Below are 13777 nucleotides of genomic sequence, written 5' to 3'. Positions count from 1 at the left end.
CACCTCCAGTACACCTCTATAAACACCCAACATGATTAATCATCTAACCTCTTCACGTCGTTTCTGCCAACGGCCACAGGGAGATTCCTCCAGGATTTCAGACTCATCTTCGCTCTCCTCTTCATCCTCCTGGGGGGCAGCTGCAGGGGCGCTCACAGGGGGAGACATGGAGACCACACCGGACACCGATGAGCTCACACTCTCTTGTTTGGGATCCGAGCCTGTGCTGGGAGCTGACTTGTTGTCCCCTTCAGACATGGTCCCTGAGTGTGGTCCTAGAAAAGATACACAGCACATTCAAACATATGCAGCAGCAGCTCACTGGTGAGCTAAGGAAACTGACGATATGCACTGCACCGGAATACAGTGACCACTCACTGCCCATTACAGGAATGTATCCCTTCATTCTCACTGCCCATTACAGGAATGTATCCCCTCGTTCTCACTGCCCATTACAGGAATGTATCCCCTCGTTCTCACTGCCCATTACAGGAATGTATCCCCTCGTTCTCACTGCCCATTACAGGAATGTATCCCCTCGTTCTCACTGCCCATTACAGGAATGTATCCCCTCGTTCTCACTGCCCATTACAGGAATGTATCCCCTCGTTCTCACTGCCCATTACAGGAATGTATCCCCTCGTTCTCACTGCCCATTACAGGAATGTATCCCCTCGTTCTCACTGCCCATTACAGGAATGTATCCCCTCGTTCTCACTGCCCATTACAGGAATGTATCCCCTCGTTCTCACTGCCCATTACAGGAATGTATCCCCTCGTTCTCACTGCCCATTACAGGAATGTATCCCCTCGTTCTCACTGCCCATTACAGGAATGTATCCCCTCGTTCTCACTGCTCATTACAGGAATGTATCCCCTCGTTCTCACTGCCCATTACAGGAATGTATCCCCTCGTTCTCACTGCACATTACAGGAATGTATCCCCTCGTTCTCACTGCACATTACAGGAATGTATCCCCTCGTTCTCACTGCACATTAAAGGAATGTATCCCCTCGTTCTCACTGCACATTACAGGAATGTATCCCCTCGTTCTCTCTGTGTTGGTTTTTTTACATCCCCTCATTCTCCCTCTGTCTGGGGGGGGAGTAATAACCCCTCATTCTCGCTCTGTCTGGGGGGGGAGTAATAACCCCTCATTTGCCCTCTGTCTGGCGGGGAGTAATAACCCCTCATTCTCGCTCTGTCTGGGGGGGTAATATCCCCTCATTTGCCCTCTGTCTGGGGAAGTGTATCCCTCACTCTCCCTCTACAGGTGGGGGGTAATATCCCCTTATTTGACCTTTGTCTGGTGGGGAGTGAAATCCCCTCATCTCACTCTCCCCCTTTTTTTTTTTTATCCCCCTCATTCTCCCTCTGTCTGGGGGGGTTTATAAGAGGTACAATACAGGCTATATGAGGTACAATACAGGCTATATAAGAGGCACAATACAGGGTAGGGATAGACCGATTATCGGAGTGGCCGATAATTAGGGCAGATATTTGGAATTTCTGAAATAACCGGTATTGGTCAGACACTTACTGATATTAACAATATGGATAAAATCAAAAGAAATTTAGCCCTGTGTACTTCAGGGAAACTATGTAGTTTTAAGTGACACAAATCATCTATAGCACATATAAGCTGGACATAGCACCTAATAATAAATAGCACTGATATAAGAGTCCAAGCCCAGGTGTTCCTGGGAGCTCAGTTACCAACTACCATACCACCAATGGCAGCCTGTAGATGGACTTGCATAAACAAACACATATGATTTGTGAAATGGAAAATGTTATCTTTAAGTGGCACTTAAAGCTACAGTTTCCCTGAAGTACACACAACTAAATTACTTTTGATTTGCTCATAGGGGTAAGCAATACATAAAATCAATCTGCTTGCTAACTGCTGTCACAAATAGAACATTATTTGTTGCATTCTGATACATTTTAAACATTTGCAAAACATTTCACTAAAGCTGCTACATTTGATGATTTTTTAATTTAAAAAAAGAAATTCATGCTTACCTGATAAATTTCTTTCTTTCTTGACACGGTGAGTCCACGGATCATCATCAATTACTGTTGGGAATATCACTCATGGCCAGCAGGAGGAGGCAAAGAGCACCACAGCAAAGCTGTTAAGTATCACTTCCCTTCCCACAACCCCGTCATTCGACCAAAGGAAAGGAGAGAAAGGAAATAATACAAGGTGCAGAGGTGCCTGAGGTTTAAATACCAAAAAAACTGTCTGAAAAACAGGGCGGGCCGTGGACTCACTGTGTCAAAAAAGAAATAAATCAGGTAAGCATAAATTTTGTTTTCTTTCTAATGACACGAGTACGCAAATCATCTAATTACTATTGGGAATCAATACCCAAGCCAGAGGACACAGATGATAAGGGTGGGACAAGACAGGGAACCTAAACAGAAGGCACCACTGCTTGAAGAACCTTACTCCCAAAAGAAGCCTCAGCTGAGACAAAACCATTAAATTTATTTAAAAAAAAGTGTGCTAAGATGACCAAGTTGCAGCCTTGCAAATCTGTTCCACAGAAGCTTCTTTCTTGAAAAGCTAAGAAGCAGAGACAGCCCTAGTGAAACGATCCGTAATTCTCTCAAGAGGCTCCTGTCCAGCAGTCTCATAACCAATCGAAATACACTTCCACCAAAGGAAAAGAGAAGTAGCTGCCCCAGAAAACTGGTGAAAGATCCTTAGTCGCCTGTAGATAGAAATTAAGAACACACACAACATCCAAGGTGTGCCATCAACATTCCTTATGATAAGAAGAATTAAGACATAGAGAGGGAACAACAATTTCCTAATAATATTCCCATCCGAAAAACTTAGGAAGAAAACCTGACTTAGTACAAAGAACCACCTTATCGGCAAGAAGATAAGACAAATCGAATCATACTGCCAAGCTAAGAGTTACGAGACTCTCCAAGCAGAAAGGGTAGCCTTCCGAGATATCTATGGATTGTACCGCCAAACTTGAACAAAATTAGGGCTCCAAGGGGGAGCAACCAGCATAAAGACAGGCCTGATTTTGACCAGGCCCGACAAAGATTGCACAGCTGGCACTTCCGCCAGACAGTGCAGAATCTGACCCTTCAAGGGACTGACTCCTAGAGAAGCCCTTGGATTCACACCGATAAGGATAAGTACACCATATTCTACTGCAATTCACCAGAAACAGGCAAGCAAGCCTGAGTCATGGTCTGCATGACTGACTCAGAAACCACACGCTTAAACAAAACCAAAATGTTCAATCGCCAAGCAGCAGCATCAGAGAAACTAGATTTAGAAGAAGAAAATGACCCAGACTCAAGGTCCTTCCTCAGGTACCGACACCAAAGTGGAGAGACGACATTACCAGGTGGTCTTCATACCAGATCCTGCACACGCAGAGGCTAATCGAATCCCTTCCGGTCTCTCCTGTTGTTTACCAGCAAACTAAGGAAACCGGTATGCCCGTCTGTAAATCCAAGAAAAAAGGCCAGAACGTCTATCAGGGCAGTCAGTAGATAATCTGACCATGAACCGTACCTTGAAAATTTGGCGTTCTGCTGAAATGCCTTCAGAAGCCCACTCCGGACCTCCCATTTGAGGGTTTACTTAGAGAACACCTCCGGAAGGAGAATCCCTGTGAATAAATATCTGTCTGTTCAGAAGTTCGATTCCCAATGTCCACCCCTGGGAAGAGGACGACAGATAGCAATTGTGAACTTCCGCCCACTGAACAATCCAAGACACCTCTATATAGCTAAGGAACCCATAGTTCCTGCCTATTGGTTGATATAAACCATTGAGATAATATTGTCCGACTGGAACCAAGCTAAGGACGACTGAGGCCAAAAGGCCAAGCCATCAGCGCATTGCAAATCGCTCTCTACTCCAGATGTTAAAGAGGAGAGCAGACATTTCCTACTTCAAAATCTAAACAAGACCCAGACAGCTTACCAACCCAGCAGGTTGGCATCCGTGGTCACATCACCCAGAAATATCTCAAGAAGCACGCGCCCTGAGATAGATATTTCTGGAAAATACTACAGGTGACTCATGATGACTGAACTAGATCTATCATTTGAGAATTTGAGACAGATTTAAAAGTTCTCCATTTTATGGAAAATAGCAAAAGGAATGATGTCTATGGGAACCATTAGACCAATCCACTCCTATATCGAGTCAATGAAAAGTATAGGAAAATCAGCTGCAGATAGATCCAAACTCCCAACCTACTGGTTGTAACAGGTTAAGCTATCTACCGGACAACTAGAGCTTGCTATTGGCTGGACAATAGACTGCAGGGAGAGGAAAAGGAATAAATCCTTAAAACATCTGACTTCTGTTAGAAAACTTCCTCTAGATACAGAGTCCATAAAAGTCCCCAATAAAGCACCCATGAAGATGGAACAAGGGAACACTTCTCCAGATTCATTTCCCATCCATGGGAAAAAAGATTGCACAACATCTCTTGAAAGAGAGATAGTTCGAGGGAAGGATGACACCTGAACCATATATAGTTCAGAAAATAAGCCTTGTACTACCCCAGAACCTAAAAGTCTTTCTTGGCTGATGAAACTCCTAAGCTAGAGAAAATCCTGAAACATGGGAACAATAAATACACATACTTCAGGTCTATGTTCTTATGAACAGACCCTCCAGAACCATTTAAAGATAATGGAAATATTTTGAAGGCCAGCACCAGCTTGAATACCCAGATTCCATTCCCAGACTGAGGTTGGAATTCTCACTCCCAGAGAGAAACGTCCTGAACCCTGTTCAAGGAATGTGTCTCATCGTACTTGGACTGCAGATACTCTAGAAGGAGAAGTCTGCCCTGGGAGAAAATCTAAGAATTGTCTAATGGATATGACCCTGCAGAAAGAGGAAAAAGGAAAACTTTCCTTTAGTCTCACTCTCATGATAGAAAACTCCTTTCACCCGCAATGTCACAGTATAATACTAACGGACCAGGTCCAAACAAGAATACATCATTGAAAATGAGATGCCAGAAGCGTAGATTTGGAAGAAAACTAAATATTGAATCTGCCACTGCAGAACTGTAAAGCCTAGTCTGTACCACTAAGCCACATGTAGGCTTCCAAGCTGAACAGCTGCAATGCCCGGCGGGCTAGGACAGCAAGTCTAATAAGACAACGCATTGTTCTAAAAGAACAAATAAGCTTCCACCTTCTTATCCATGGATCCGTAAAAGAGCAGCTATCCTCCATAGAGATCAATTCTCTGAGGCATAGTAGAAAAAAACTCCCTTCTACTTATGGTACCGTGCACTTTAATAGAGTCAGCAACAGGAAAATCCTATAAAGACCGGGAGAAAGGAGTCCCTAGCTTCTCCTACACCTGTGCAAATCTCCCTAGCACATCTAGAAATCTTTCCTCAAATGAAGTAACATCATAGAAATGATCAAGTTTACAATACTTCCAAGGGTTGACAACGACAGGGATATCGATGTCGTCCAAGAAGCTAAAACCTCCTATAACAGTACACAAGGTGTGCAAGCATACATCTGAAGGAGATAACTTCAATATCAGATGAAGGAATTATACTGTCCAAATCTGAGATTTCACCCTCAGAAACTACCAGCGAATCCCCCTAGCCAGTTTAGGAGAGGTAACAGCCTGTGGAGCAGAAAATTACTATATGGATCTTTAAATGTCCTCTTGCATTCTCCTAGTAGAAGAGAAAAACAAAAAAAGATGCAGATACCGCCGAAGATACCCGAGCTGTAAAATCTGCCAGCAATTATACTCCTCCAGGACATTTAGAGGAACCGCAGGGCACTGCATGTGACGCCATTGAGGCATGGGACAATAAAGGAGAGAACTGTGGCATTGCCTAAACCGCCTCATCCAGGGAGACATAATGGCTCAAATAAACATTTAACTGTAAATCCTAAATGAGTAACAGAAAAGTTAAAGAAACTATTCTGAATCCCAAAGGAAAACACAACATGTATAAATAGGAACAAGCCACTGTTCCAAAATTATGCAAAAAATCCTCGAGTCACTATATGTATCTCGAGGCAAAACTCCATTGAACACATGGTAGCATAAGACAATAAAATACATAAAAACATATAACTGTGCAGCCACAGCACAAAACAGGCACATTCAACATATCCCCAGATAGCCTAGATCTGAGTGCAACTTATTAGTGAATGGCGCTCAGATCACACACATACAGTTCAATTGCCATGGAGCCTAAAGTCTTTCACATAGTCTTTCATTATATCCAAGGCACAGTGGCGAGATTGGTCTCGTCACACTCAGCAAGGCCCACCTCACAAGTTCCTAACTGCTTTAAAGCCACCACTGCCCTACTGAAGAGACTAATGTGGAGTACGGCTAGACCCAGACCGTGATGGAAGCTCAGGGCAAGCCTGCCCTGACTTCAAAACTAAAAATTCTTGATAGAAGAATCTTATATCAGACACCTAATTACTTCACCTCCTCCTTGCACGAGAGGCAAAGAGAATGACTGGGGTTTGTGAGAAGGAAAGTGATATTTAACAGCTTTACTGTGGTGCTCTTTGCCTCCTCCTGCTGGCCAGGTGTGATATTCCTAACAGTAATTGATGATGATCTGTGGACTCACCGTGTCATTAGAAAGAAATTGTATTTTCCCCTTTGATGAACATAGAAAAAAAAAACATTAAAAGAAAATTATAGTTCAGGCACATCAATTAAATGTCCACAACAAACCTTGAGTAGAAAGCTATGCAGTATAGGAGACTAGTATTAATATTCTCTAGCAGTGGATAACAATGCTCTGACCATTAGGTGGCACTGTTGCACATGTATAAAACTGCCCATAAGTGATATAATAAAGAAACGTAAAGTCCACTCCTCAGTACCAGGTAAGATATTTGCAATCCAGTAAATATATGAGTATATTAAAAATTAAAGCAAATAAATAAATCAAGCACTGATATTCCAGCATGTCCTTTCTTTCCCTGTCAAGTGGATATATATTTATTATTATTTTTTTAAATTTACTTTTAACCCTTATCTGTAAAGAGTACCAAGTGAGCGTGTTTTTAGTGAAGTGGCAGCAATAGATAATAAAAATAAACAGAAGTCTAGCTTTGCAGTAGTGACTTACATTTAATTTTATATCAGTGTGCAGTTTAAAGGGATTTATGCCATTGTTCTATGTGTTTGGAAGCCATTTAATAAGTTCATTTGCAAGCACTTTATTTTTCCCAGTTGTTTACTTTTAATGTTTAACATCTTAATAAAACATGTTTAGTTTATAGCAGTTTGTGTAGAAATTGTGATGATTTTTCAAAACTTTACAAAATATCGGCCCCTGCCATCGGTTATTTGCCTGAAAGGTGGGCAATAATCGGTATCAGCCCTGAAAAAACTATATCGTCTATCCCTACTTCAGGGTGTAAGAGACACAATAAAGGGTATATAAGAGGCACAATACAGGGTATGTAAGAGTTAAAATACAGGGTATATAGGAGGCACAATACAGCGTATAATATATAAAGTAGGTAAAATACAGGGTATATATAGGAGGCACAATAAAGGATATACTATATTCTGTAGGTATAATATATACAGGGGTACAAAACAAGGTATAAAATATAAAGAAGTACAATACAGGGTATAAAATATAAAGTAGGTACAATACAGGGGATACAATACAGGGTATAATATATACAGTAGGTACAATACAGGGTATAATATATACAGGGGGTACAATACAGGGTATAATATATACAGGGTATAATATATACAGTAGGTACAATACAGAGGTATAATATATACAGTAGGTACAATACAGGGTATAATATATACAGTAGGTACAATACAGGGGACAATATATACAGGGGGTACAATACTGGGTATAATATATACAGTAGGTACACAATACAGGGTATAATATATACAGTAGGTACAATACAGGGTACAATATATACAGTAGGTACAATACAGGGTACAATATATACAGTAGGTACAATACAGGGGATAATATATACAGGGGGTACAATACAGGGTATAATATATACAGTAGGTACAATACAGAGGTATAATATATACAGTAGGTACAATACAGGGTATAATATATACAGTAGGTACAATATATACAGGGGGTACAATACAGGGTATAATATATACAGGGGGTACAATACAGGGTATAATATATACAGTAGGTACAATACAGGGTATAATATATACAGTAGGTACAATACAGAGGTATAATATATACAGTAGGTACAATACAGGGTATAATATATACAGTAGGTACAATACAGAGGTATAATATATACAGTAGGTACAATACAGAGGTATAATATATACAGTAGGTACAATACAGAGGTATAATATATACAGTAGGTACAATACAGGGTATAATATATACAGTAGGTACAATACAGAGGTATAATATATACAGTAGGTACAATACAGAGGTATAATATATACAGAGGGGACAATACAGGGTATAATATATACATGGGGTACAATACAGGGTATAATATATACAGTAGGTACAATACAGAGGTATAATATATACAGTAGGTACAATACAGGGTATAATATATACAGTAGGTACAATACAGAGGTATAATATATACAGTAGGTACAATACAGGGTATAATATATACAGTAGGTACAATACAGGGTATAATATATACAGGGGTACAATACAGAGGTATAATATATACAGTAGGTACAATACAGAGGTATAATATATACAGTAGGTACAATACAGGGTATAATATATACAGTAGGTACAATACAGGGTATAATATATACAGGGGTACAATACAGAGGTATAATATATACAGTAGGTACAATACAGAGGCATAATATATACAGTAGGTACAATACAGGGTATAATATATACAGTAGGTACAATACAGAGGTATAATATATACAGGGGTATAATATATACAGTAGGTACAATACAGGGTATAATATATACAGTAGGTACAATACAGAGGTATAATATATACAGTAGGTACAATACAGAGGTATAATATATACAGGGGGTACAATACAGAGGTATAATATATACAGTAGGTACAATACAGAGGTATAATATATACAGTAGGTACAATACAGAGGTATAATATATACAGGGGTACAATACAGGGTATAATATATACAGTAGGTACAATACAGGGTATAATATATACAGTAGGTACAATACAGAGGTATAATATATACAGTAGGTACAATACAGGGTATAATATATACAGGGGGTACAATACAGAGGTATAATATATACAGGGGGTACAATACAGAGGTATAATATATACAGTAGGTACAATACAGAGGTATAATATATACAGTAGGTACAATACAGGGTATAATATATACAGGGGGTACAATACAGGGTATAATATATACAGTAGGTACAATACAGAGGTATAATATATACAGTAGGTACAATACAGGGTATAATATATACAGTAGGTACAATACAGGGTATAATATATACAGGGGTACAATACAGGGTATAATATATACAGTAGGTACAATACAGGGTATAATATATACAGGGGGTACAATACAGGGTATAATATATACAGTAGGTACAATACAGGGTATAATATATACAGGGGGTACAATACAGGGTATAATATATACAGTAGGTACAATACAGAGGTATAATATATACAGTAGGTACAATACAGAGGTATAATATATACAGTAGGTACAATACAGGGTATAATATATACAGTAGGTACAATACAGGGTATAATATATACAGGGGGTACAATACAGGGGTACAATATATACAGGGGGTACAATACAGAGGTATAATATATACAGTAGGTACAATACAGGGTATAATATATACAGGGGGTACAATACAGGGTATAATATATACAGTAGGTACAATACAGAGGTATAATATATACAGTAGGTACAATACAGGGGTACAATATATACAGGGGCACAATATAGGGGTACAATATATACAGGGGGTACAATACAGAGGTATAATATATACAGTAGGTACAATACAGGGTATAATATATACAGGGGGTACAATACAGGGTATAATATATACAGTAGGTACAATACAGAGGTATAATATATACAGTAGGTACAATACAGGGGTACAATATATACAGGGGCACAATATAGGGTATAATATATACAGTAGGTACAATACAGGGGTACAATATATACAGGGGCACAATACAGGGTATAATATATACAGTAGGTACAATACAGAGGTATAATATATACAGTAGGTACAATACAGAGGTATAATATATACAGTAGGTACAATACAGAGGTATAATATATACAGTAGGTACAATACAGGGTATAATATATACAGTAGGTACAATACAGAGGTATAATATATACAGTAGGTACAATACAGAGGTATAATATATACAGTAGGTACAATACAGGGTATAATATATACAGTAGGTACAATACAGGGTATAATATATACAGTAGGTACAATACAGAGGTATAATATATACAGTAGGTACAATACAGAGGTATAATATATACAGTGGGTACAATACAGAGGTATAATATATACAGTAGGTACAATACAGGGGTATAATATATACAGTAGGTACAATACAGAGGTATAATATATACAGTAGGTACAATACAGGGTATAATATATACAGTAGGTACAATACAGGGTATAATATATACAGGGGGTACAATACAGAGGTATAATATATACAGTAGGTACAATACAGGGTATAATATATACAGTAGGTACAATACAGAGTATAATATATACAGTAGGTACAATACAGGGTATAATATATACAGTAGGTACAATACAGGGTATAATATATACAGTAGGTACAATACAGAGTATAATATATACAGTAGGTACAATACAGGGTATAATATATACAGTAGGTACAATACAGGGTATAATATATACAGTAGGTACAATACAGAGGTATAATATATACAGGGGTATAATATATACAGTAGGTACAATACAGAGGTATAATATATACAGTAGGTACAATACAGAGGTATAATATATACAGTAGGTACAATACAGGGGTATAATATATACAGTAGGTACAATACAGAGGTATAATATATACAGTAGGTACAATACAGGGGTATAATATATACAGTAGGTACAATACAGGGTATAATATATACAGTAGGTACAATACAGGGGTATAATATATACAGGGGGTACAATACAGAGGTATAATATATACAGTAGGTACAATACAGGGTATAATATATACAGTAGGTACAATACAGAGGTATAATATATACAGTAGGTACAATACAGGGTATAATATATACAGTAGGTACAATACAGAGGTATAATATATACAGTAGGTACAATACAGGGTATAATATATACAGTAGGTACAATACAGAGGTATAATATATACAGTAGGTACAATACAGAGGTATAATATATACAGTAGGTACAATACAGGGGTATAATATATACAGTAGGTACAATACAGAGGTATAATATATACAGTAGGTACAATACAGGGTATAATATATACAGTAGGTACAATACAGAGGTATAATATATACAGTAGGTACAATACAGGGTATAATATATACAGTAGGTACAATACAGAGGTATAATATATACAGTAGGTACAATACAGGGTATAATATATACAGTAGGTACAATACAGGGTATAATATATACAGTAGGTACAATACAGAGGTATAATATATACAGTAGGTACAATACAGAGGTATAATATATACAGTAGGTACAATACAGGGGTATAATATATACAGTAGGTACAATATAGAGGTATAATATATACAGTAGGTACAATACAGGGTATAATATATACAGTAGGTACAATACAGAGGTATAATATATACAGTAGGTACAATACAGGGTATAATATATACAGTAGGTACAATACAGAGGTATAATATATACAGGGGTACAATACAGAGGTATAATATATACAGTAGGTACAATACAGAGGTATAATATATACAGGGGGTACAATACAGGGTATAATATATACAGTAGGTACAATACAGAGTATAATATATACAGTAGGTACAATACAGAGGTATAATATATACAGTAGGTACAATACAGGGTATAATATATACAGTAGGTACAATACAGAGGTATAATATATACAGTAGGTACAATACAGGGTATAATATTTACAGTAGGTACAATACAGAGGTATAATATATACAGTAGGTACAATACAGGGTATAATATATACAGTAGGTACAATACAGAGGTATAATATATACAGTAGGTACAATACAGGGGTATAATATATACAGTAGGTACAATACAGAGGTATAATATATACAGTAGGTACAATACAGGGTATAATATATACAGTAGGTACAATACAGAGGTATAATATATACAGGGGGTACAATACAGGGTATAATATATACAGAGGCACAATACAGAGGTATAATATATACAGTAGGTACAATACAGGGGTACAATATATACAGGGGCACAATACAGAGGTACCAGGCCTGGGGCGGGGTCGGGGAGGCTATTTGGTGTCACACAGGACAGAGGTTACGTTACCTGCAGTCAGGAGAAGTCGGAGACGCGGGAGTACGTGAATATCCGGCAGGTGCGCGCGCACTTATGAGCTGACGGTACCGGGAGCGGCGCTATTTTCTAAACTGTACTCACAACTCAGAAATCGTATGACGTCATCGTGCACGTGATCTCTGGGATCTGTATGGAACCCGAGAGAGGACAAACATAGTGATATCGCGGTTACTGTATTAGCTCCAGTTGTCTGTGATTTATACGTTTTATATTTGTGTTATATGCAGTAAATATGTGTTATATGCAATAAATTTATATATATATATGTGTTATATGCAATAAATATATATATATATCTGTGTTATATGCAATAAATATATATATATATTTGTGTTATATGCAATAAATATGTGTTATATGCAATAAATTTATATATATATATGTGTTATATGCAATAAATATATATATATATCTGTGTTATATGCAATAAATATATATATATATCTGTGTTATATGCAATAAATATGTGTTATATGCAATAAATTTATATATATATATATGTGTTATATGCAATAAATATATATATATATCTGTGTTATATGCAATAAATATATATATATATAAAAACAAGAAAATAATCAGCGCTTGAAGTAGATGTTTAAACTGCTAATCACAATATATATGTGTATTCTCATCCACTAGTAAGAATAGATATATTTTTTGTATATAGATATATATCTATGTGTGAAACAATTTACAGTTAGTAAAAAATAGCAGTCTTATTCAGATGGACAGTCTGTGGATGTACAATATTTCATATAGTCCACAACAACTAGTTCCCGTGTGCTATAGGTATGTGCAGCCCGTCTGATGTGAAGATGATCCCCCGCAAGGTGAGGTTCCTCTCGAATTGTCTGGAAAAGTATAGAAGAAGACAGGCGCACAGGGGCACACTTCGTGTAATATGTTCAAAAATAATACATAGATAACAGTGGGGGAATTATCCGCGCTCACCTGGTGTGCCCTCAAGTAGTGAGGTACTAAAAATGCACTTCTATGGTTATACTCTGTTCCTTTACTCCCTTCTCGTTTGTCCGCGATCCTCCAGTGTATGGTGTATCTCCAGATGGTCACCGTTGTCCGTTTTCAGTGGTATAGGGAGTTAGGGGATATTATATGTAAGGATGTATGTGTCTAATCTATATCTCTCTCAATATGATCACACTATACAATATATAGCAGAGTTTTTAAACCATAGATTTATTTTTAA

General features: G+C 37.6%; 1 protein-coding gene across 2 annotated transcripts in view; it reads right to left on the bottom strand.

Moving 5' to 3' along the window:
• The window catches only part of NRBP1 (nuclear receptor binding protein 1), a 407435-nt gene extending 394761 nt beyond the window's left edge, over positions 1-12674 (bottom strand). For both annotated transcript variants that reach the window (XM_053709396.1, XM_053709398.1), the window contains exons 1-2: positions 12538-12674; positions 49-275 (exon numbers count right to left, since the gene is read on the bottom strand). In XM_053709396.1, coding sequence (XP_053565371.1) covers positions 49-258 — 210 coding nt within the window. In that variant the 5' untranslated portion in view covers positions 259-275; positions 12538-12674. The remainder of the gene's footprint in view (positions 1-48; positions 276-12537) is intronic.
• Positions 12675-13777: the final 1103 nt, after the last annotated feature.

The sequence above is a fragment of the Bombina bombina genome, chromosome 4 (assembly GCF_027579735.1).
Source record: "Bombina bombina isolate aBomBom1 chromosome 4, aBomBom1.pri, whole genome shotgun sequence".
Taxonomy (NCBI): domain Eukaryota; kingdom Metazoa; phylum Chordata; class Amphibia; order Anura; family Bombinatoridae; genus Bombina; species Bombina bombina.
This window is presented reverse-complemented; position numbering and strand designations above follow the sequence as displayed.